The 25,303-nt window shown below is 40.9% G+C and overlaps 2 protein-coding genes and 1 pseudogene across 2 annotated transcripts; all 3 read right to left on the bottom strand.

The window, feature by feature from the left end:
• Positions 1-3,634: 3,634 nt before the first annotated feature.
• LOC140562192 (C-type mannose receptor 2-like) lies at positions 3,635-5,270 on the bottom strand. The gene is made up of 4 exons (XM_072687640.1): positions 5,250-5,270; positions 4,950-5,129; positions 4,277-4,433; positions 3,635-4,100 (listed from the first exon to the last, which is right to left on the bottom strand). The coding sequence occupies exons 1-4, from the start codon at positions 5,268-5,270 to the stop codon at positions 3,739-3,741; spliced, it is 720 nt and encodes a 239-aa protein (XP_072543741.1). The 3' UTR covers positions 3,635-3,738.
• A 9,582-nt stretch (positions 5,271-14,852) lies between these two features.
• LOC140562187 (macrophage mannose receptor 1-like) lies at positions 14,853-16,675 on the bottom strand (annotated as a pseudogene).
• Positions 16,676-23,043: 6,368 nt separating this feature from the next.
• On the bottom strand, positions 23,044-24,720 carry LOC140561941 (macrophage mannose receptor 1-like). Its single transcript, XM_072687219.1, has 4 exons — positions 24,679-24,720; positions 24,379-24,593; positions 23,707-23,863; positions 23,044-23,528 (listed from the first exon to the last, which is right to left on the bottom strand). Exons 1-4 carry the CDS (start codon positions 24,713-24,715, stop codon positions 23,167-23,169), a joined length of 771 nt encoding a protein of 256 aa, XP_072543320.1. The 5' UTR covers positions 24,716-24,720; the 3' UTR covers positions 23,044-23,166.
• Positions 24,721-25,303: the final 583 nt, after the last annotated feature.

Below are 25,303 nucleotides of genomic sequence, written 5' to 3'. Positions count from 1 at the left end.
ACAGAGAACACCCTGCTTCATAGCTCAAAGCTCAGAACTCAACGGGCCTTTATACCCCTGTAGCCCACACCTGGCATTAGGCATGGTGTCAATACACTCATGCCTGTCTACTAGAGTCCTATTCTATTGGCAGTACTTTACTACAGGGACTAGACAAGCTGTGTGTGAGTTTTTGCATGTGTGCATTTTTTTATGTAGCTGAATGCACTCACTAGAAGGGCTGACTGCAAACATTTGGACATGTAGTGCATGTCAGTCATGCCGTTTAATTTAGATAAAAAAGTTTGTAAAGTCATATTGAGTTTTGTGAGGCTGCAGCAGGAAGTGTGTGTGAACAAATACAACAGCACAACAGTGGGCTAATCAAATACAGTCACCGCTCAGAATGCACAGGAGGAAGCTAGGAATTTTCCATCACCTGAGAGAAGACTAAGAGACTTTATAGAGATGAGCTGTGATGGACAGTAAACAGGAAACACTGATCTCTGAAAGGCTGTACAGAGAGCGCTGCCCAATGCCATGTGTGATTGTAGGAAAATAGGGCATATAGAAATGTATATAGATAGACAATAGACATTTCTGGGGGTGGGGCAGTTAGAGCTGGGGCATGGGGCTCTTTATCCAGACAAATGAGAATATGATGCTAAACTATGAGGACAAAAGTATTGGGGCGTTTCTTAATCATTGAATTTAGGTGTTTGATTCAGTCCCATTGCCACAGGTGCATAAAACTGAGCCCCTAGCCATGCAGTCTGCCTTTAAGAGTGGGAGGTTCTGAAGAGCTCACTGAACTCCAGCGTAGTTCTGTATGTAATAGGAGACACCGCTGCAACAACAACAAGTCAGCTGGTAAAATATCCTCCCTCCTAGATCTTCCTCCATCAGCTATGAGAGTTATTATTGAACAATAGAAGTGTTTAGGAATCACAGCTCCTCAGCCACTAAGTGGTAGACCATGTGAATTTACAGTAAAGTTAAGGGGGAATGTTTTATTAAACAGCAGAAATCCCACACTTAGCCATTTCAGCAATGGATGACTCTTAATTAGGCTTTCCTTTAAATAAGGCACAAGTTATGACCCACAGAAGCGTGTGACACTGATATGGTTCATAAACAACATTAATCTGAAACTCCACAAATATACTCTAATATTCTGTGTAGGGTAGATAACAAAAAAAGTTATCTGTCAAAAATGTTAGCTTCACAGAAGAGCATGGAAGTCAATATAAAATGACCTTATTACGTCATTAAGTCATTCTCATTTCTTTTGGTCCAGTCATCATGAAATTGTGTCACAATAGATCAACAGATCAAAGATTTACATTGACAAAAACTTAAAAACAGCAAAAATGGAGAAACAAGGTTTTTTATGTGACAGAGACAATAAGTAGAGTAAGGCAGGTTAAGTTGTGCTGTAGTTATTTTTCCATGATCCAGTCAGTTAAAAAGAAAGAGCCTGTTTTTTAAAAAGGTCAGATCACAATAAAGAAAGATAGAGGAATTCATACCTTTGAAATCGTATATAAGATAGAGGAATTCATACCTTTGAAATCGTATAACTTCAGTAGATGTAATAAAATAATTTTTAATGAATAATGTTCTAAGGATAAGAAGTGTGTAAAATAAGAGAATCCTGAAGTGAATATTTGAGTGAGTTTCAGCTTAAAGTATGTTTCTTACCTGTTACTGATTGAGACGTTTGTTGGTCTGTGTCTCCTGCAGTCTTTCTTCTGTGCAAAACCAAAGGAAACCAAAGGAAAAAAGACTGTGTTTGTTTAGTTTCTGATGCTCATTTGCATTATATTCCTGTGAACAAATGCAAATGACCAAAGACACAAAGAGAGCTCATGATCCACTTTTTTAAAATTATTATTATTATTATTATTATTATTATTATTAGGCCTTGATGGCCATCTTCCAGCAATAACTTAATAGAAGGTTCAAGGATGAACTGGCTAACCGGGACTAGGCCTGTCTCCTTCCCAAACATCTGTCCTCCACCTGGAGGTCACCCTTTTGTGGGGTGCCCATAAATCCACCAAACTGCGGGAAATTCTGGCAGCGCAGGGAGCTTTATAGACTCCTCTCTTGTCTTGACCCTTGGACTACCAATAGTGCGTCTAGATCACCCATTGCCTATTCTTGCTGTAGATGGGCAGTCGCTGGGGTCTGGTCCAGTTATACACTGCACTCAGCCCCTTCCATTATGGATAGGCTCACATGTTGAGAGAGTGGAAGGTTCATCTCACCCAGGTCTCTCATCTTCAGTTGGTGTTGGGGTACCCCTGGCTTGAACTCCATAACCCTCGCAGCGACTGCTGTACCAGTTTCCATATTTACCAAGTTGGACCTGCGGAGTGCCTATAACCTCCTCCACATAAGAAAGGGGGACGAGTGTAAGACCACATTCATCACACCCTCTGGGCATTACCAATACCAAGTAATTCCCTTTGGGCTGATGAATGTTCCAGCTATCTTCCAGCTTAACTTTCTAAGGTGTTAAGGGAGACCCTGGACAGGTTTGTATATGTGTACTTCGATGACTTTTTAATTTGATCAGTCCCTCAAGAAACACATAGGACATGTCAGGCAGGTTCTCCAGCTCCTGTTGGAGAGCCATCTGTTTATAGAGTTGGAGAAATCTGTGATTTAAGCCGACTCAGTGGCCCTTTACATGGACCAAGGATCTTTCCGCTGGACCACAGAGGCCTAGAAACTCAGCTTTGTCTGCAGTACCACCTAGAGCAGTTCTGATGCACTACTGATCACAAGGGATGCCGTGCCCAATCGTTTCATCTTGCCTCATGATTCATATCAGCTTTTAGTTCTCGTAACCGGTGAATTAATGCCTCTTATTTTCCAGCTTACCATTTTTGCATTTGTAGTTGACATAAAAAAATAAGAAATTAGAGTGAGCTACAGTAAATGTATTGTTTTATTTTGTACACATATAGTGATTCAGACAGACAGTGAGGAAAATACATAAAATGTGGAGTACATCTTTAGTAAATGTAAGTGTTACACATAAGTTACTGCACTGGAGTTGTACCGGATTAGTTTTCCGCCATTCTTGTATTTCTTTGAGGTATTGGTCATTGATCCCAAATGTGGTTCCTTTCAGTTCTCTGCCTTTGCTCTTAATTTCTGTGTTATAATGTTCAAACTTTGCAGTTATGTATGGGTCTTCCTGTTTTTGGTTCCAATGGGGTTGGATGCAGTGAAAGAATTGTTAAACATTTGGAAATTACTGAGAGAATATCATTTAAATGAAAAAAAGAAGTAACACCGCTTACACATTAATACACAACCCAAATACACCATTGCAGAAATGCTTCGAGAACGTTTCTATTAATGGACTAAAGACATATCGCCAACGTAACGTGAAAAAACCTTGTATCCTCGTGTTTGTTGTTTTTTCACTTTTTGACAAAATGTGAATCTGGCAATTGTTCTTGATATTGTAACAGAATGTCCTGATGAATAGTCCAATAGAAATGCTTCAAAATGAATAAAATCTTACTACATTGACTTCCAGGAAGGACAACCATCGATATGAAAGAATATTAAAGAAAAGGTCATTTATAAATGAGACATTTTACATAATCATACATAGAAACCCTCAACCATGAGTATCTTTAACGATTGGCATCCTCTATCAGAGCAGACAATAATAATCAATCTTCATTTAACCATCAGTTTATTTAGCTGTGGACAAATACATAAGACCTCAGGCCTGCTCTAGGTGGTGCTGCAGATGAAGTTGAGGGTCTGGGTCTCTGGCAGACTGACCCACTGCTTACTTCCAGACTGAACCGCTCCTGTTCTTTCTCCTCCACTGCAGTCTTCCACTCCAGTCCCGTTCCCTGGAGCCCAGTTCTGGTAGCAGGGGAACTCTCCACTCACCCAGAACCAGAAGCTCAGAGTGCAGGTGTGATGCAGACCCATCCACACATTAGCAGTGGAGGCACCTTTAGTAACAAACTCCACCTGGTGCTGAATGTTCTTATTGTAAATAGAGACCAGGTCCACATGCTTCTCTCTGCAGTATCTCAGAGCTTCTCTCCACGTCTTGTTCTGTTTAATCAGGATGAGCGGGATCTCTGCAGAAGGGGGAGGAAAAAGATTTGACCCAATGTAGTAGTTCAGTTATTCTAGTTGTTGCTGTTCGTGGTTAATAATTCACTATTCAGATGTTTTCCAAAATCCAAACGCAAATATTAAGTGAATGAACTGGAGCTGTAACAGATTTACTGCATTATCACCTCATATTACTCACCTTTATAGCAGACAAATGGATTAGACCAACAGCATGCTGCATCATTCCATCTGTATTCATGTTCTAATGTCACACAGATATCACCCACACCATTGTTCGGCTCTCCACTGTTCCAGTCACTGTATGAGAAGTTACTCCCATCTGACCAGAACCAGCTCTAGAGACACATTAACACCTGATCAGTGAACAGTTTAAATCACTGTACTCGGTTCAGTGTGTGCTCAGTAAATAAGGCTGAAATGTAAATCTGCAGGGAACACGCACTATAGATACACACCTAACAGAGCAACTGCAGTGATGCACACACACATCTGCAGTGTCTGATTATTGTGGAGCAGAATTTAAGCTCAGTGCCCAGTTACAAACCTTCAATGGTTACACAGTCTTATGGGGAGTCTTATGGGGGAGTGGTGGCTTGGTGTTTAGTGCACTGGCCTAATGATAACTGATGAGTTTGATGGGTTTGATACCCGTGCTCAGCAAGCTGCTACTGTTGGGACATTGAATGAAACACCACTGATTGAGCAAGGCCTTAACCCCTCTCTGTGGTCTCTAGACTGCCCACCGATTGGGGCACGTCTGCTCTCTTTGTTTGCTCACTAGTGTGTATGTCATTGTGTATAATTAGAGAAGATGTATGTCACATCTTCTCTAATTGTACTTTACTTCTTACTCTGTTGTTCTCTCCAGGTTTCTGTTTCAGTCCTATCCAGAAATTGCCTGTTGTCCTGTTGAGAGCAGCTTTTACAGCATCCATTTCCTCCTGGTTTTCAATGGTGGCCAGATCAGTGAACTTCTCTGTGCAGTATTTCTGAGCTTCAGACCAGTTCTTTTCTTCTTTCACCACATGAAACTGACGAGTCCCACACAAGGAGAGAGTCCACAGAGCTGAAGGGGTTAAAGCTCTCATCAGCATGGCAGTACAGTAATGAACCAGCAGAGAGTTTTACAGATAATCATGAACTCCACTGACCTGAGAAAAGCAGGAGACCATGCAGTGCTGAACTCATGACTGTGGAGAACTACAGAGAGACAAAAGGGGTTCAGGCTTTGATGAACCAGCAGTATATCAGATTATCATAAACTATAAGGATTGGGACGCCTTCAGTCATTGTTTTTTTTCCCTAAGAACAAGGGCAAAATTAAAAACTTTTGTTGGAGTAACTGTCTCTACCGTCCAAGGAAGAAGGCTTTATACTAGATTTTAGCATTGCTGTAATTTTTGATTGTATTCGCACCAAAAGCATTAGTGAGGTCCCCAACTCCCCAGCTCATCCCAAACGTATTAGATGGAGCCAGGAACACAGTTACACTGCTCCATAGCTCAAAGCACAAAACTCAAAGGGGCTTTATACCCCTGTAGCCCATACCTGGCATTAGGCATGGTGTCAATACACTCATGCCTGTCTACTGCAGCGAGTCCTATTCTATTGGCAGTACTTTCCTACAGGGACTAGACAAGCTGTGTGTGAGTTTTTGCATGTGTGCATTTTTTTACGTAGCTGAATGCACTCACTAGAAGGGGTGTCTGGAAACATTTGGACATGTAGTGTGTGTCAGTCATGCAGTTTTATTTAGATAAAAAAGTTTTTAAAGCCACAGTGAGTTTTGTGAGGCTGCAGCAGGAAGTGTGTGTAAACAACAACAACAGCACAACAGTGGGCTAATCAAATACAGTCACCACTCAGAATGCACAGGAGGAAGCTAGGAATTTTCCATCACCTGAGAGAAGACTAAGAGACTTTAGAGAGATGTAGAGATGAGCTGTGATGGACAGTAAACAGGAAACACTGATCTCTGAAAGGCTGTACAGAGAGCGCTGCCTAATGCCATGTGTGATTGTAGGAAAATAGGGCATATAGAAATGTAAATCTAAGATCAGAGGTGTCATGCAAGCCACATTTCTGGGGTTGGGGCAGTTAGAGCTGGGGTATGGGGCTCTTTATCCAGAAAAAAGAGAAAATAATGACAATGTAAAAATAAAAAGCTATGTAAACTATAGATAGAATCCCAAACAGTGGGCAGTGATCAACAGAACAGCTCTCCTTTATCAAAATTAAATATGATGCTACGCTATAAGGACAAAAGTATTGGAACATTTCTTAATCATTGAATTCAGGTGTTTCATTCCATGCCATTGCCACAGGTGCATAAAATCAAGCCCCTAGCCGTGCAGTCTGCCTTTCTCAGTGAAAGAACGGGAGGTTCTAAAGAGCTCACTGAACTCCAGCGTGGTTCTTTATGTAATAGGAGACACCACTGCACCAACAACAACAACAAGTCAGCTGGTGACATTTCCTCCCTCCTAGATCTTCCTCTATCAGCTGTGAGAGTTATTATTGAACAGTAGAAGCGTTTAGGAATCACAGCTCCTCAGCCACTAAGTGGTAGACCATGTGAATTTACAGTAAAGTTAATGAGGAATATTTTATTAAACAGCAGAAATCCCACACTTAGCCATTTCAGCAATGGATGACTCTTAATTAGACTTTCTGAAAAAAAATATTTATATATATACAGTCATGCCCGAAAGTATTCATACCCCTGTCAAAGTTTGACTTAAATTTACTTTTATTTAACCAGAAATTATATTTTTGCCTGGAAATGACACAGGCATCTTCCAGGAGATAACACGATGATGTACAAGAGGCATCATTGTGGGAAAAAATATTTCTCAGCTTTTATACACATTTGAACAAAAAGTGGCATGTCCAAAATTATTCATACCCTTCTCAATAATTAATAGAAAATCCTTTATTGGCTATTACAGCAATCAAATGCTTCCTGTAATTGCTGACCAGCTTTTTGCATGTCTCCACTGGTATTTTTGCCCATTCATCTTTAGTGATGAGCTCCAACTCTTTGAGGTTCGAGGGTCTCCTTGCCATCACCCTGATCTTTAGCTCCCTCCACAGATTCTCAATTGGATTCAAGTCAGGACTCTGGCTGGGCCACTGCAAAACATTAATGTTTTTGTCTGCTAACCATTTCTTCACCACTTTGGCTGTGTGTTTTGGGTCGTTGTCGTGCTGAAATGTCCACCGGTTCCCAAGGCCAAGTTTCTCTGCAGACTGCCTGATGTTGTTGTTGTTGAGAATCTTGATGTATTGCTCTTTTTTCATGGTGCCATTTACTGCGATCAAGTTCCCTGGTCCATTGGCTGAAAAACACTCCCAAAACATTAGGTTCCCACCACCATGTTTGACAGTGGGGATGGTGTTCTTAGGGTTGAAGGCTTCTCCTTTTTTACGCCAAATGGTGCACACATCATTGTGGCCAAACAGTTCAATTTTTGTTTCATCTGACCATAAAACAGAACACCGGAAGTCTTCTTCTTTGTCCAGATGAGCATTTGCAAAGGTCAAGCGGGCTTTTGTGTGCCTTTTCTGGAGAAGTGGTGTCCTCCTTGGCCTGCGTCCGTGGAACCCAGCAGTGTGCAGTGTCCGTTGAACTGTCTGCCTTGAGATGTCGCCACCAGCAGAGTCCAGATTCACCAGGATGGCCTTGGTGGTGATCCTTGGATTTTTCTTCACCTCTCTCACTATTCTCCTGGCCAGCACAGGTGTCACTTTTGGCTTCCGACCACATCTTCTGAGATTTTCCACAGTGCGGAACTTCTTGTATTTTTTAATAATACTTTGCACTGTAGCCACTGGAACTTGAAAACATTTTGATATGACTTTATAGCCCTTTCCTGACTTGTGAGCGGCCACAATGCACAGCCGCAGGTCCTTAGTGAGCTCCTTTGTCTTAGCCATGACTGTCCACAAACCAACTGCAGAGAGCTGCTGTTTTTCTCCTGTTGAGTTGATTAAAACAGCTGTTCCCAATGAATCAGGGTAATTAGGATGCTTTAAAACAGCTTGGACTATTTGGAATGGTATAGAACTTTGGATTTTCCCATATACTGTGACAGTTTTCAAAGGGTATGAATAATTTTGGACATGCCACTTTTTGTTCAAATGTGTATAAAAGCTGAGAAATACTTTTTCCCACAATGATGCCTCTTGTACATCATCGTGTTATCTCCTGGGAGATGCCTGTGTCGTTTCAAGGCAAAAATATAACTTCTGGTTAAATAAAAGTAAATTTAAGTCAAACTTTGCCAGGGGTATGAATACTTTTGGGCATGACTGTATATTACAAATATACTCTAATATTCTGTGTAGTCTATATCATATCAAAGACGTTATCTGTCAAAAATGTTAGCTTTACAGGAGAGCATGGAAGTCAATTTAAAAATGACCTTATTACAAGTCATTCTCATTTCTTTTGGTCCAGTCATCATGAAATTGTGTCACAATGTAAAGATCAAAAATTTACATTGACAAAAAGTTAAAAACAGCAAACGTTTTTTCATGTGACAGAGACAATAAGTAGAGTAAGGCAGGTCAAGTTGTGCTGCAGTTATTTATCCATGATCCAGTCAGTTAAAAAGCAAGAGCCTGTTTTTTTAAAAAGGTCAGATCACAATAATGAAAGATAGAGGAATTCATATCTGTGAATACCTGAGTATTACTTTAGTAGATGTAATATAAAATCATTTTTAATGAATAATCTTCTAAGAATAAGAAGTGTGTAAAACGAAGCCTGATTCCTGAAGTGAATATTTGAGTGAGTTATAACTTAAATAATTAAATAAATAAGTATCTTTCTTACCTGTTACTGATTGAGAAGTTGTGTTGGTCTGTGTCTCTGACAGTCTTTCTTCTGTGTGATAACAGAGAATATTAAAGACAGTAGAGCTCAGTGTTTGTTTTTGTTTCTGATGCTCATTTGCATGATATTCCTGTTATCAAATGCAAATGAATAAAGAGAAAAAGAGAGGTCATGTTCCAGCAGTGTTCAGTTATCCGTGAACGAGTTAGGCCTCAAATAAATAATTAAATTGTATTTATTAGGTAGTATTATTGGGTTGTACATACAGTCACAAATCAGCCAAGACTACTCTGGGAGATCACCTGAGCGATCACTTGATTCTAACCCTCCATCTCTAGAGTTCTAATTATTACCACCTGTATTTCTACTGATTAGTGTAGTACCTAAGCCCAGGCTATAGAGCAGACCAGTGAAAAGTATTATATCTCTTTTGCTGAACTACTGAGCGTTTATTTCTGATTGATTTTCGTGAATGATTTTCTGCTATTTTTTTTTTACCTTGCCTTTTGCCGTGTGCTTTGGACTTTCTGCCTGTGGTTTGTATTTTGTATTTTGATCTTTAGCTTGTATTTTTGTATGCTTGTATTAATGACAAGTCATGACATTTTGACAAGTAGACATGATAAAAAGAGACAAAAAACAAACAACAAAAGCAATTATTTACATATTAAGTATACAAGTATTTTGCCTTGATCAGCATATATCAGTACAATACCAAAACTCTATGAAAATCATTTCAGTACTGTACTGGAGACAGCAAGCCACATTGTGTACCGAGGTGCCACTGCTCCCCCACTCCCCTACTGCCCAGGACCAGTGCACAGTTCACCCCAGTTCCACACAAGAGACTGGCCATCTCACCCCTAGCTGATGTAGCGATCTGCATAGGTAATACAATGCACCTCCATCTGAAAGTGCTGCTACAGGGGACCTGCTCACCATAGCAGATTAGATCACAGCAGCCGAGGTGCATGGGCTGCCTCCCACTATAAGAGGTCAGGTGTGTAAGCACTCAGAGCACTCTCTGTGGACAAGGGGGCCACACAGACTATGCACAGCGCCATCCACACCTGCACACACATACAGCCACAAATGTGTATCCACACATCCATGGAGTTTTTGTTGTGAGGTCTACTAATGGGCACAGAGCAGGTGTTGCTGGAATGCTGTTCTCCAAGAACGTGGATAGTTTTAGGTAGTTTTCTTCCAAAGGTTATTCATTTTACATTTACATTTAAGGTATTTAGCAGTTGTTCTTATTCAGAACGACTTACAAAAGTGCTTTGTTATTTGCCCAAGAAAAACCTCAGCTAGTTTGAATAGACTTAAATTTAAAAATACCTCTAAGCCTAGACGCTACTAAACACAAGTCAATAAGGTGACCACTGGTGGTGTGCATTGTGCACAGATGTCTGTTCAATAAAACCCACTTGTGTAAGGCTTCAGTCCACACCGCCAGTCACCAGCAGGGGGCCAAGGTAGTGTAGTTGGAAAGCAGCTGGGAGCAGCTCTGAAAACTCCATTTCCCAGAAACCCCAGCCCCAATAACAGATGATCAGACACACTTCCTGGGCTCTGCATAAAAGCTCTCCCAAAGAGTGGCTCCGTGCTGCACCTTTTTACAGGGGCAGATGGTAAACTGGTAAAGAGAAAAAGAAAACAAAGAAAAAGGAAAGAAAGAAAGAAAGAAAGAAAGAAAGAAAAGACAAATAAAACTAAGAACAAGAGAAAAAGAAAAAGATTTAAATCAAGTAAATTCTTTATTTAAGAGGGACACTCTGTTTAAACCAAGGGCTCAGCTCACTGCCTTTAAGTTTATTCATTTCTGTGAACAAACATTTCAGCTACAGCCTTATTTTCAGCTGTTGAAACCATTTTGATGTCCATTGTCTCCTTTGTTTGCTGTTTCCCCTTTTTTTGACCCCACCACTTCTTGGAGTGTTTTTTCCCCTGTAGTGCAGTGGTTACTACCCTTTGGTTCAGTGGGCTGCTGGTTTGAACCTGGCTTCCAGCACTCTAAGCAAAACACACCCCATCACCCTTGTTCGCCGTGCTGATGATCCATTTCTCAGTTTGTTTATTTATTTATTTCCCTATTTTAAATAAATAAATAAACCAGGAACTTCTCTCTTGGGTCCACTTGGGGAACCCAGCCAGTGACAAAGGTGCAGCCATTTATAAACCCAGCAGAACTGGAAGGACAGCAAGCAGCTGCTACTTAGGCTCCTGTTGCTCAGGCTCCCTTTCCAGATCCTACTTCCCCCTCAGGCATGATTCCACGTAGAGGGGATACTCAGGTAACACATGCAGGAGAACAAATGCAGGGGGTTCCTGCTGCAATGTTCCCTGGTGTTTAAATAGCAACCTTCTCATTTCTCCACCAAACATTTAAAAGTGGCTTTTATGGTGTTCTTGTTAACAGGACGTGCCCTAGCTTAGCCCACTGTACTGTAGGAGGAAAGCAGGCTGCACCGCCTCTCCTGGAACTTTCCAAAAGCTTGCGCTCTGTGGCCGATTACATCATAGAATTCCAAACCCTACCTACAGAAGGTTGTTTCAATGAGAAGGCCTTGATGGCCATCTTTCAGCAGGAACATAATGTAGAGTTTAAGGATGAACTGGCTAACCAGGACTAGGCCTGTCTCCTTCCCAAACATCTGTCCTCCACCTGGAGGTCACCCTTTTGTGGGGTGCCCATAAATCTACCAAACTGTGGGTCTGTGGTTTCTGGCAACGCAGGGAGCTTTATAGACTCCACTCTTGTCTTGACCCTTGGACTACCAATAGTGCTTCTAGATCACCCATTGCCTATTCTTGCTGTAGATGGGCAGCCACTGGGGTCTGGTCCAGTTATACACTGCACTCAGCCTCTTCCATTATGGATAGGCTCACATGTTGAGAGAGTGGAAGGTTTATCTCACCTAGGCCTCTCATCTTTAGTTGGTGTTGGGGTACCCCTGGCTTGAACTTCATAACCCTCGCAACGACTGTTGTACCAGGTTGGAGTATGCATGGGAGCCCAACTACCAGGGCAATTGCTTGGGGTTCTCAGCAACCATTTTCAATGTACAGTCACCTCAGTCTCCTGCTCTAGCTGACCTCTCTTGTGTTCCAGAAGTGTACTGGGATCTCAAAGAAGTGTTCAGCAAAGAAAAGGACCAAGTCCTATTTCCACATTTGATAATGCCATTTAACCTTCTTCCAGGGTAAGGCTGTTTTCCTAATCACCTCCTGAGCATGCCGCTATGCATGCTTATGTCTGAGAGGCTATGGAGTCAGGCTTCACAATGCCCCCCTCTTCTCCTGCAGGGATGAGCTTTTTCTATGTAGGAAATGGAATAACCTTAAAAGACCTTCTTCCTGTTATGCCCACTACCTTGGAGAAGCTCCAGCAGGCTTCCATATTTACCAAGTTGGACCTGCGGAGTGCCTATAAACTCCTCCTAAAAAGAAAGAGGGACGAGTGTAAGACCGCATTCATCACACCCTCTGGGCATTACCAATACCAAGTAATTCCCTTGGGGCTCATGAATGTTCCAGCTGTCTTCCAGCTCAGCCCAAAATGTGTTTAGGGAGACCCTGGACAGGCTTGTGTATGTGTATCTCGATGACATTTTAATTTAGCCAGCCCCTCAAGAAACACACAGAAGAGGTGAGTTCTCCAGCTCCTGTTGGAGAGCCATCTGTTGAAGAAATTGAAGAAATCTGTGTTTCATGCCGACTCCTTGGCCTTCCTGGGCTTCATTGTATCCAAGGGTGCCCTTTACATGGACCCAGGATCTTTCCACTGGACCAAAAACTTAACTTCATCTGCAGCACCACCTAGAGCCTGATGCCCTGTCAAGGCAGTTACTAAAGCCAGAGGATGCACTATTAATCACAAAAGATCCAGTGCCCATTCGTTTCATCTTGCCCCATGATTCTTGTAAGACACACAACATCAGCCTTTAGTTCATAAAGCAATCTCTTAACTGGTGAATTAATGCCTCTTATTTTCTTTGTTATATTGTTCGAACTTAGCACTTACACACGTGGACAAAATTGTTGGTACCCCTCGGATAATGAAAGCAAAACCCACAATGGTCACAGAAATAACTTGAATCTGACAAAAGTAATAATAAATAAAATGCTATGAAATTTAACCAATGAAATTCAGACATTGCTTTTCAACCATGCTTCACAGTGACTACCTGTAGCCATATTTATAGGCCCACTGACTGATTACAAGATTGTAGACACCTGTGATGCTAATTAGTGGACACACCTTGATTTAACATGTCCCTTTGATCACATTATGTTCAGGGGTACCAACATTTATGTCTAGGCCTGTTTAATGAGTTTACTTTTTTAAATAATTCGGTTGAGCCATGGTTCATTCATTTGTTCATTTTCATAGAATTCTTATTTATTATTACTTTTGTCAGATTCAAATCATTTCTGTGACCATTGTGGTTTTTTTTTTCATTAACTGAGGGGTACCAACAATTTTGTCCACGTGTGTATGTATGGGTTTTCCTGTTTTTGGCTCCAATGTGGTGGAGGCAGTGAAAGGTTACAGTATACACAGTATCAGGTTGTATTTTGATGGCTGACTGCATAAAATCTTTTTTTTTCAGTTTTCAGGGTTATCTGGTATGTGCTCAGGTATGCTGGAAAAAATAGGTTGTCCCACACTCTTCTGCACTGTAAATCCAAAATAGTTTCTTTAATTTCTTTATTTTTGTTTACAGTGGTAACTATTTGAGAGTTTAGTGTACTGACTGTTTTTAGTTCGTTTTATTTTTCAGGGTCTCAATTTGTGATTGATTGAATTCTACACTGTTCTCATGGTGAGATATCTGATGAAACATTCACCGTTAGGCTACTCATTGGTGCATTACATGCAAAATACTTTGTCCATTTATAAAGCTGTGATTTCTGCCAGATTTGCAAAGAATGCAATCCCAGCACTGGGCATCTTTCTTGTGTTTTTGCTGTAGCAGACTGAGCTCCTCTTTTCCTCAAGGAAATACTATACTGTTAAAGGTATTAAAAATGTGAGTTGAGCACATTTTAATGTCACATTTTCTGCATATATCCAGCTGAACATTATGAAACAAAGAAAGAATGAAAACAGTAGAGTAAGTATACAGCTTATGCTTTTATTTAAGGACTGCAAATAAACAATTTTTGTGTGTCTGATATTTTTGTCAGTGTATCAGTTAATCACCCTCTGTCTCTTGGGGGTTGTAGAGGTGATTGGGCTACTTCCCTGATATGATTGGTTGACTGGGTATGAAGTGAACAATACAGAGAATCATCTTTCATGTCCACAAATGAACAGGACAGGGAAATGTACCAGGAAAGCTTCATGTGATCTTTTTAAATATTTGAAAATTACTGAGAAAATATCATTTAAATGCAAAAAAAAGAAGTAACACCGCTTAAACATTAATACACAACCCAAATACACCGTTGCAGAAATGCTTCGAGAATGTTTCTATTAATGGACTAAAGACATATCGCCACCATAAAGTGAGAAAACCTTGTATCCTCGTGTTTGTTGTTTTTTTTCACTTTTTGACATAATGTGAATCTGGCAGTTGTTATTGACATTGTATCAGAATGTCCTGATGAATGGACCAATAGAAATGCTCCAAAACGACATGGAAAAAAACGTACTACATTGACTTCCAGGAAGGACAACCATCGATATGAAAGAATATAAAAGAAAAGGTCATTTATAAATGACACATTTTACATAATCATACATAGAAACTGTACATCAAACTCACTTAGTGAGATGACCAGTGTGACCCTCAACCATGAGTATCTGTAACGCTTGGCATCCTCTATCAGAGCAGACAATAATAATCAATCTTCATTTTACTATCAGTTTATTTAGCTGTGGACAAATACATAAGACCTCAGACCTGCTCTAGGTGGTGCTGCAGATGAAGTTGAGGGTCTGGGTCTCTGACAGACTGACCCACTGCTTACTTCCAGACTGAACCGCTCCTGTTCTTTCTCCTCCACTGCAGTCTTCCTCCTCTGTCCCGTTCCCTGGAGCCCAGTTCTGGTAGCAGATGGACTCTCCACTCACCCAGAACCAGAAGCTCAGAGTGCAGGTGTGACGCAGACCCATCCACACATTAGCAGTGGAGGCATCTTTAGTAACAAACTCCACCTGGTTCTGAATGTCCTCAGTGTGAACAGAGACCAGGTCCACATGCTTCTCTCTGCAGTATCTCAGAGCTTCTCTCCACGTCTTGCTCTGTTTAATCAGGGTGAGTGGGATCTCTGCAGAAGGGGGAGGAGAAAGATTTAACCTTGAATTTAGAATTAGTAAATCTGTTTTTGTTATTATGTTTGCTATTCAGAACAGTGTGATTAATATTAATTTAATGAACTGGAGCTGTAACAGATTTACTGCATTATCACTTTACTTACCTTTATAGCAGACAAATGGATCAGGATAATGGCAGTCTACATCATTCCATTTGTATCCATGTTCACTTAATAACTGCACACAGTTTTCACCCACATCATAGTTGGGCTCTCTAACATTCCAGTTGCTGTATGAAAAGTTACTCCCATCTGACCAGATCCAGCTCTAAAGACACATTAATACCTGATTAATAAACTACTTACAATGCTGCACTTTTATAGATTTAATATGATAAATAGGACTAAATGAAGACACGGGGGGGGGGGGGGGTCGGAAGTGATCATAGAAATGATCATATTACCATTACAATTATGAGCATTCATTCATCTTTCAGCAACACTGAACATGTGTACAATTATTATTTCAAAGTGGGTGACACTGTAAATTTCTGTCAGGTCTACTGTTTGTCTTTTCCTCTTAAAATATTGACAAATATTCTTTTAAAATTTAGTTAATTTCAAACATCAGACATGTTTACATCCCTAAGACTTGGTAAGATGATTAATTTGTATAAAAAAAAACTACACATGAAAGTTTGCAGATAAATTGTGTGTGTTAATGCATTAATGCTGACAGTACTAATTTAAAGAGAAAAAGTAGTAAGCTGATCCTGTTGAAGAGGTTTTTAATGATTAAAAATGAACTTAAAGAATAGAATGGACTATAAATATCATAAATACATTTGTGCAGTCTCTCCTAATATTCCACAAATCCATACGACAGTCAATAAGTAAAATAGTCAAATGCTCAAAATATGTTCCCATAATGGGGAAAAAAACTATGAATGAATAGTTGAACCTTCTTATTAAACCACCAAATCGACTGACAAGAATCTGAGTCGGGACAGTCCTGATCTGCAGTAATGCACAGACATCTGCTGCTTCTGTTCATGGAGCAGAATCTGATCTTAAAGCCAATTTAATGTCTTTTTCTAAACCTGGATCCTACATGGTGTCAGGAGTACTACACAACTTCTCTAATTGTTCACAACTGCTTACTCTGTTCTCTCCAGGTTTCTGTTTCAGTCCTATCCAGAAATGTCCTTCTCCGTTGAGAGCAGCATTTACAGCGTCCATTTCCTCCTGGTTCTCAATGGTGGCCAGATCAGTGAACTTCTCTCTGCAGTATTTCTGAGCTTCAGTCCAGGTCTTTTTTACTTCCACCACATGAAACTGACGAGTCCCACACAAGGAGAGAGTCCACAGAGCTGTAGGGGTTAAAGCTCTCATCAGCATGGCAGTACAGTAATGAACCAGCAGAGAGTTTTACAGATGATCATGAACTCCACTGACCTGAGAAAAGCAGGAGACCATGCAGTGCTGAACTCATGACTGTGGAGAACTACAGAGAGACAAAGGGGGTTCGGGCTTTGAAGAACCAGCAGTATATCAGATTATCATAAACTATAAGGATTGGGATGCCTTGAGTCATTGTTTTTTTCCCCCAAGATCAAGGGCAAAAATAAAACTTTTGTTGGAGAAACTGTTTCTACCGTCCAAGGAAGAAGGCTTTCTACTAGATTTTGGAGGAGCATTGCTGTGATGGTTTGATTGTATTCAGCAATAAAAGCATTAGTGAGATCCGCAACTCCCCAACTCATCTCAAACGTATTAGATGGAGCCCCATCCATCATTACAGAGAACACTGTTACACTGCTCCATAGCTCAAAGCACAAAACTCAAAGGGCCTTTATACCCCTGTAGCCCACACCTGGCATTAGGCATGGTGTCAATACACTCATGCCTGTCTACTGCAGCGAGTCATATTCTATTGGCAGTACTTTCCTACAGGGACTAGACAAGCTGTGTGTGAGTTTTTGCTTGTGTGCATTTTTTTTACGTAGCTGAATGCACTCATTAGAAGGGGTGTCTGCAAACATTTGGACATGTAGTGCATGTCAGTCATGCCGTTTAATTTAGATAAAAAAGTTTTTAAAGCCACAGTGAGTTTTGTGAGGCTGCAGCAGGAAGTATGTGTGAACAACAACAACAGCACAACAATGGACTAATCAAGACTAAGAGACTTTGTAGAGATGAGCTGTGATGGACAGTAAACAGGAAACACTGATCTCTGAAAGGCTGTACAGAGAGCGCTGCCCAATGCCATGTGTGGCTGTAGGAAAATAGGGCATATAGAAATGTAAATCTAAGATCAGAGGTGTCATGCAAGCCACATATCTGGGCGTGGGGCAGCTAGAGCTGGGGTATGGGGCTCTTTATCCAGACAAAATAGAATATGATGCTACACTTTAAGGACAAAAGTATTGGGACGTTTCTTAATAATTGAATTTAGGTGTTTGATTCAGTCCCATTGCCACAGTCTGCAGCCTCCAGTCTTGCAGTCTGCCTCTCTCACATACATTAGTGAAAGAGTGGGAGGTTCTAAAGAGCTCACTGAACTCCAGCGTGGTTCTGTGTGTAATAGGAGACACCGCTGCACCAACAACAACAACAACAACAAGTCAGCAGGTGAAATTTCCTCCCTCCTAGATCTTCCTCCATCAGCTGTAAGTGGTATTATTGAACAATATAAGTGTTTAGGAATCACAGCTCCTCAGCCACTAAGTGGTAGACCATGTGAATTTACAGTAAAGTTAAGGGGGAATGTTTTATTAAACAGCAGAAATCCCACCCTTAGCCATTTTAGCAATGGTTGACTCTTAATTAGGCTTTCCTTTAAATAAGGCACAAGATATGACCCACAGAAGTGTGTGACACTGATATGGTTCATAAACAACATTACTCTGAAACTCCACAAATATACTCTAATATTCTGTGTAGGGTAGATAACAAAAATGTTCTGTCAAAAATGTTAGCTTTACAGGAGAGCATGGAAATCAAGGTAAAATGACCTTATTACAAGTAATTCTGGAGCATTTCTTTTGGTCCATTCATGACATGAAATTTGTGTCACAATAGATCAACAGATCAAACATTTACAATGACAAAAAGATAAAAACAGCAAAAATAAAGAAACAAGGTTTTTTCATGTGACAGAGACAATAAGTAGAGTAAGGCAGGTTAAGTTGTGCTGCAGTTATTTATCCCTGATCCAGTCAGTTAAAAAGCAAGAGCCTGTTTTTTAAAAAGGTCAGATCACAATAAAGAAAGATAGAGAAATTCATATCTGTGAAATTGTATAACTTCAGTAGATGTAATATAAAATCATTTTTAATGAATAATGTTCTAAGGATAAGAAGTGTGTAAAATAAGACAATCCTGAAGTGAATATTTGAGTGAGTTTCAGCTTAAAGTATCTTTCTTACCTGTTACTGATCGAGACGTTTGTTGGTCTGTGTCTCCTACAGTCTTTCTTCTGTGTAAAACCAAAGCAAACTAAAGACTGTGTTTGTTTTGTTTCTGATGCTCATTTGCATGATATTCCTGTGAACAAATGCAAATGACTATAGACACAAAGAGAGCTCATGATTCACTTTTTTAAATTATTATTATTATTTCTGCTATTGTGTTTTTTTAACCTTGCTTTTTGTCGTGCCCTTTGGACTTTCTGCCTGCATTTAGTATTTTGTATTTTGATCTTCAGCTTGTATTTTTGACTATGTTTCTGCCTTGCTCTTTTTGGTTGGTTACGTTGGGTTTGGATGTTTATTCTTCTTTGCCTCATAGAATTGACCCTAGCCTGTGAATTGTGACCATGAACTTGGATTATGATTCGTTTAGTAAGGCTCTTTTACGTTTCACCTTAGCAGGGGTCTAAATCTGCTTGGCATGTTATGCACACATGCTCTTTCACCTGGACATGTCCTCATATTAGTATGTAAAAATTACATTTATGTTTACATAAAAATATGAATGTTAATATAAAGCCATACATCAATAATCAGATTTTTATTTTATATATCTATACATATTATATATTGCTATTTTATAGCTTTTTATTTGCAGTGTAACAAAACATTACATAAGACAAGAAGACATGATAAAAAAGAGACAAAAACAAACAAACAAAAAATAAACAACAATTATTTACATATTAGTATTTTACCTTGATCAGCATATATCAGTACAATATCAAAACTATGAAAATCATTTCAGCACTACAAACAGCACCGATGGGCTGGACCATCTACAGAGGTGCCCTCATCCCTCCCTCTCAGCACTGTCTCTTCTCCTCTGCCCAGGACCAGTGCACAGTTCACCCCAGTTCAACAGAAGTGACTGGCCATCTCCCCCCTAGCTGCTGTAGCGATCTGCATGGGTAATACAATGCACCTCCATCTTAAAGTGCTGCTACAGGGGACCTGCTCACCACGGCAATGACCCTACAAGGTCTTATTAATGGGTTTACAACAGCCGAGATGCATGGGCTGCCTCCCACTATAAGAGCAGGTGGGCAGAAGGAGAAGAGGTCAGGTGTGTAAGCACTCTCTGTGGACAAGGGGGCCACACAAGCTATGCACAGCATCATCCACACCTGCACAAACATACAGCCACAAATGCACAACCACATATCCACCCCCGTCCCTGCTTGCACACCAACATATACACGTACATGCATAAAAATTCAGTTTTGCGTTGTTTTGGATTACTGAGGCAACAAAAGTCAGATTTAGTCAGGTGCAGTAGGAAGATGCTGTCTGTTTTTCTAGTTAAGAAGAATCATTTCTTTGCCATGTTTAATGCTAAAAGTAGTGGTTTGGAGTTTTTGTTGTGAGGTCTACTAATGGGCACAGAGCAGGTGTTGCTGGAATGCTGTTCTCTAAGAATGTGGATAGTTTTTAGGTAATTTTCTTCCAAAAACTATTCATTTTACATTTACATTTAAGGCATTTAGCAGATCCTCTTCTCCAGAGCGACTTACAAAAGTGCTTTACTATTTACCCAAGAAGAACCTCAGCTAGTTTGAATAGACTAAACATTTTATTATTATTATTATTTTTAAGTTTAGACATTACTAAACACAAGGCAATAAGGTGACCACTAGTACACATCACTATAGTGCATATAGTACTCCCTATAGTAGTTGTCTGAGGTGTGGTTTCTGTTCAATAAAACCCACCTGTGTAAGGCTTCAGTCCACACCGCCAGTCACCAGCAGGGGGCCAAGGCGGTGTAGTTGGAAAACAGCTGGGAGCAGCTCTGAAAACTCCATTTCCCAGAATCCCCAGCACTAATTACAGATAATCAGACACACCTGCTGGGCTTTTGCATAGAAGCTCTCCCAAACAGTGGCTCAGTGCTGCACCTTTGTAGAGAGGCATATAGTAAACGGGTAAAGAGAAAATGGAAGGAAAGAAAGAAGTCAAGTCAATTGAATTCTTTATTTAGGAGGGACACTCTGTTTAAACCAGGGGCTCAGCTCACTGCCTTTAAGTTTATTCATTTCTGTGAACAAACATTTCAGTTACGGCCTTATTTTCTGCTCCAAGGCTGAGGATGTTTTTTGTTGAACCCATGGTGATGTCCTTTGGTTCAGTGGGCTGCTAGTTTGACTCTGGCTTCCAGCACTCTAAGCAAAACACACCCAGTCATCCTAGTTGAGCTTTCTGGTGATCAATTTCTCAGTTTGTTTAGCAGCAGCTGCTGCTTAGGCTCCTGTTACTCAGGCTCCCTTTCTAGATCCTACTTCCCCCTCAGGCATGATCCCACACAGAGGGGATGCTCAGGTGGCAACACCAGAGATTTTTGCTGGAGAACCTGACAAATGCAGGATGTTCCCTGGTGTTTGAACAGCAACCTTCTCATTTCCCTACCAAACTAAACGTTTGGTAGGGAAATGAGAAGGTTGCTGTTCAAACACCAGGGAACATCCTGCATTTGTCAGGTTCTCCAGCAAAAAATGTGGCTTTTGTGTAAAGGTGTCCTTATTAACAGGGCGTGCCCTAGCTTGGTTCACTGTACTGTAGGAGGAAGGCAGGCTGCACCACATCTCCTGGAACTTTCCAAAAGCTTGCGCTCTGTGGCCAATTACGTCATCGAATTCCAAACACTAGCTAAAGAAGGTTTTAAATGAGAAGGCCTAGATGGCCATCTTCCAGCAAGAACTTAATGGTAGGTTTAAGGATGAACTGGCTAACCGGGACTAGGCTTGTCTCCTTCCCAAACATCTGTCCTCCACCTGGAGGTCAACCTTTTGTGGGGTGCCCATAAATCCACCAAACTGCGAGGGATTCTGGCACCACAGGGAGCTTTATAGACTCCTCTCTTGTCTTGACCCTTGGACTACCAATAGTGCTTCTAGATCACCCATTGCCTATTCTTGCTGTAGATGGGCAGTCACTGGGGTCTGGTCCAGTTATACACCGCACTCAGCCCCTTCCATTATGGATAGGCTCACATATTGAGAGAGTGGAAGGTTTATTTCACCCAGGCCTCTCATCTTCAGTTGGTGTTGGGATACCCCTGGCTTGAACTCTATAACCCTCGCAGCGACTGCTGTACCAGGTTTCCATATTTACCAAGTTGGACTGCGGAGTGCCTATAACCTCCTCCACATAAGAAAGGGGGACAAGTGTAAGATCGCATTCATCACACCCTCTGGTACCAAGTAATTCCCTTTGGGCTGATGAATGTTCCAGCTGTCTTCCAGCTTAACGTTCCAAGGTGTTAAAGGAGACCCTGGACAGGTTTGTATATGTGTACTTCGATGACTTTTTAATTTGATCAGTCCCTCAAGAAACACATAGGACATGTCAGGCAGGTTCTCCAGCTCCTGTTAGAGAGCCATCTGTTCATAAAGTTGGAGAAATCTGTGTTTCATGCCGACTCAGTGGCCCTTTACATGGACCAAGGATCTTTCCGCTGGACCACAGAGGCCTAGAAACTCAACTTTGTCTGCAGCACCACCTAGAGCAGGTCTGATGCACTACTGATCACAAGAGATGCCGTGCCCAATCGTTTCATCTTGCTCCTTATGATTCATATCAGCTTTTAGTTCTCGTAACTGGTGAATTAATGCCTCTTATTTTCCAGCTTACCATTTTTGCATTTGTAGTTGACATAAAAAAATAGGAAATTAGAGTGAGCTACAGTAAATGTATTGTTTTATTTTGTACACATATAGTGATTCAGACAGACAGTGAGGAAAATACATAAAATGTGGAGTACATCTTTAGTAAATGTAAGTGTTACACGTAAGTTACTGCACTGGAGTTGTACCGGATTAGTTTTTTCCGTATTTCTTTGAGGTATTGGTCATTGATCCCACATGTGGTTCCTTTCAGTTCTCTTCCTTTGCTCTTAATTTCTGTGTTATAATGTTCAAACTTTGCAGTTATGTATGGATTTTCCTGTTTTTGGCTCCAATGGGGTTGGATGCAGTGAAAGATTTGTTAAACATTTGGAAATTACTGAGAAAATATCATTTGAATGAAAAAAAAGAAGTAACACTGCTTAGACATTAATACACAACCCAAATACACCATTGCAGAAATGCTTCGAGAACATTTCTATTAATGGACTAAAGACATATCGCCAACGTAACGTGAAAAAACCTTGTATCCTCGTGTTTGTTGTTTTTTTTTCACTTTTTGACAAAATGTGAATCTGGCAATTGTTCTTGATATTGTAACAGAATGTCCTGATGAATAGTCCAATAGAAACACTCCAAAATGAATAAAATCTTACTACATTGACTTCCAGGAGGGCCAACCATCGATATGAAAGAATATAAAAGAAAAAGTCATTTATAAATGAGACATTTTACATAATCGTACATAGAAACCCTCAACCATGAGTATCTTTAATGATTGGCATCCTCTATCAGAGCAGACAATAATAATCAATCTTCATTTAACCATCAGTTTATTTAGCTGTGGACAAATACATAAGACCTCAGACCTGCTCTAGGTGGTGCTGCAGATGAAGTTGAGTTTCTGGGTCTCTGGCAGACTGAACCACTGCTTACTTCCAGACTGAATCGCTCCTGTTCTTTCTCCTCCTCTGCAGTCTTCCTCCTCTGTCCCATTCCCTGGAGCCCAGTTCTGGTAGCAGGGGAACTCTCCACTCACCCAGAACCAGAAGCTCAGAGTGCAGGTGTGACGCAGACCCATCCACACATTAGCAGTGGAGGCATCTTTAATAACACACTCCACTTGGTGCTGAATGTCCTCAGTGTGAACAGATACCAGGTCCACATGCTTCTCTCTGCAGTATCTCAGAGCTTCTCTCCACGTCTTGTTCTGTTTAATCAGGGTAAGCGGGATCTCTGCAGAAGGGGGAGGAGAAAGATTTGACCCAATGTAGTAGTTCAGTTATTCTAGTTGTTGCTGTTCGTGGTTAATAATGCACTATTCAGATATTTTCCTAAATCCAAATGTAAATATTAAGTGAATGCACTAGAGCTGCAGAACAGATTTACTGCATTATCACCTCATATCACTCACCTTTATAGCAGACAAATGGATTAGACCAACAGCATGCTGCATCATTCCATCTGTATCCATATTTTAATGTCACACAGATATCACCCACACCATTGTTCGGCTCTCCAGTGTTCCAGTCACTGTATGAGAAGTTACTCCCATCTGACCAGATCCAGCTCTAGAGATACATTAACACCTGATCAGTGAACTGTTTGAATCACTGTACTCGGTTCAGTGTGTGCTCAGTAAATAAGGCTGAAATGTAGCTCTGCAGGGAACACACACTATATATACACACCTAACAGAGCAACTGCAGTGATGCACACACACATCTGCAGTGTCTGATTATTGTGGAGCAGAATTTAAGCTCAGTGCCCAGTTAAAAACCTTCAGTGGTTAAACAGTGTTATGGGGAGTCTTATGGGGGATTGGTGGCTTGGTGGTTAGTGCACTGGGCTATGGGATGACTAAGTTTGAGGGGTTTGATACCCGGGCTCAGCAAGCTGCTACTGTTGGGCCCTTGAACGAAACACCACTGATTGAGCAAGGCCCTAACCCCTCTCTGTGGTCCCTGAGCATCATGATGGCTGCCCACCGATTGGGGCACGTCTGCTCACTTTGTTTGTTCACTAGTGTGTATGTCATTGTGTCAGGAGTACTACACATCTTCTCTAATTTTACAAAACTGCTTACATTGTTGTTCTCTCCAGGTTTCTGTCTCAGTCCTATCCAGAAATTGTCTGTTGTCCCATTGAGAGCAGCTTTTACAGCGTCCATTTCCTCCTGGTTCTCAATGGTGGCGAGATCAGTGAACTTCTCTCTGCAGTATTTCTGAGCTTCAGTCCAGTTCTTTCCTTCTGTCACCACATGAAACTGACCAGTCCCACACAAGGAGAGAGTCCACAGAGCTGTAGGGGTTAAAGCTCTCATCAGCATGGCAGTACAGTAATGAACCAGCAGAGAGTTTTACAGATGATCATGAACTCCACTGACCTGAGAAAAGCAGGAGACCATGCAGTGCTGAACTCATGACTGTGGAGAACTACAGAGAGACAAAGGGGGTTCAGGCTTTGAAGAATCAGCAGTATATCAGATTATCATAAACTATAAGGATTGGGACGCCTTCAGTCATTGTTTTTTTTTCCCCAAGATCAAGGGCAAAAATAAAAACTTTTGTTGGAGTAACTGTCTCTACCATCCGAGGAAGAAGGCTTCCATAGCTCAAAGTACAAAACTCAAAGGGCCTTTATACCCCTGTAGTCTACACCTGGCATTAGGCATGGTGTCAATACACTCATGCCTGTCTACTGCAGCAAGTCATATTCTATTGGCAGTACTTTCCTACAGGGACTAGACAAGCTGTGTGTGAGTTTTTGCTTGTGTGCATTTTTTTTTACGTAGCTGAATGTACTCACTAAAAGGGCTGTCTGCAAACATTTGGACATGTAGTGTGTGTCAGTCATGCAGTTTTATTTAGATAAAAAAGTTTTTAAAGCCACAGTGAGTTTTGTGAGGCTGCAGCAGGAAGTATGTGTGAACAACAACAACAGCACAACAGTGGACTAATCAAGACTAAGAGACTTTGTAGAGATGAGCTGTGATGGACAGTAAACAGGAA

The sequence above is a fragment of the Salminus brasiliensis genome, chromosome 9, assembly GCF_030463535.1.
Source record: "Salminus brasiliensis chromosome 9, fSalBra1.hap2, whole genome shotgun sequence".
NCBI lineage: Eukaryota > Metazoa > Chordata > Actinopteri > Characiformes > Bryconidae > Salminus > Salminus brasiliensis.
The sequence above is the reverse complement of the archived record's forward strand: the minus strand, read 5'-3'. Positions and strand labels throughout refer to the sequence as shown.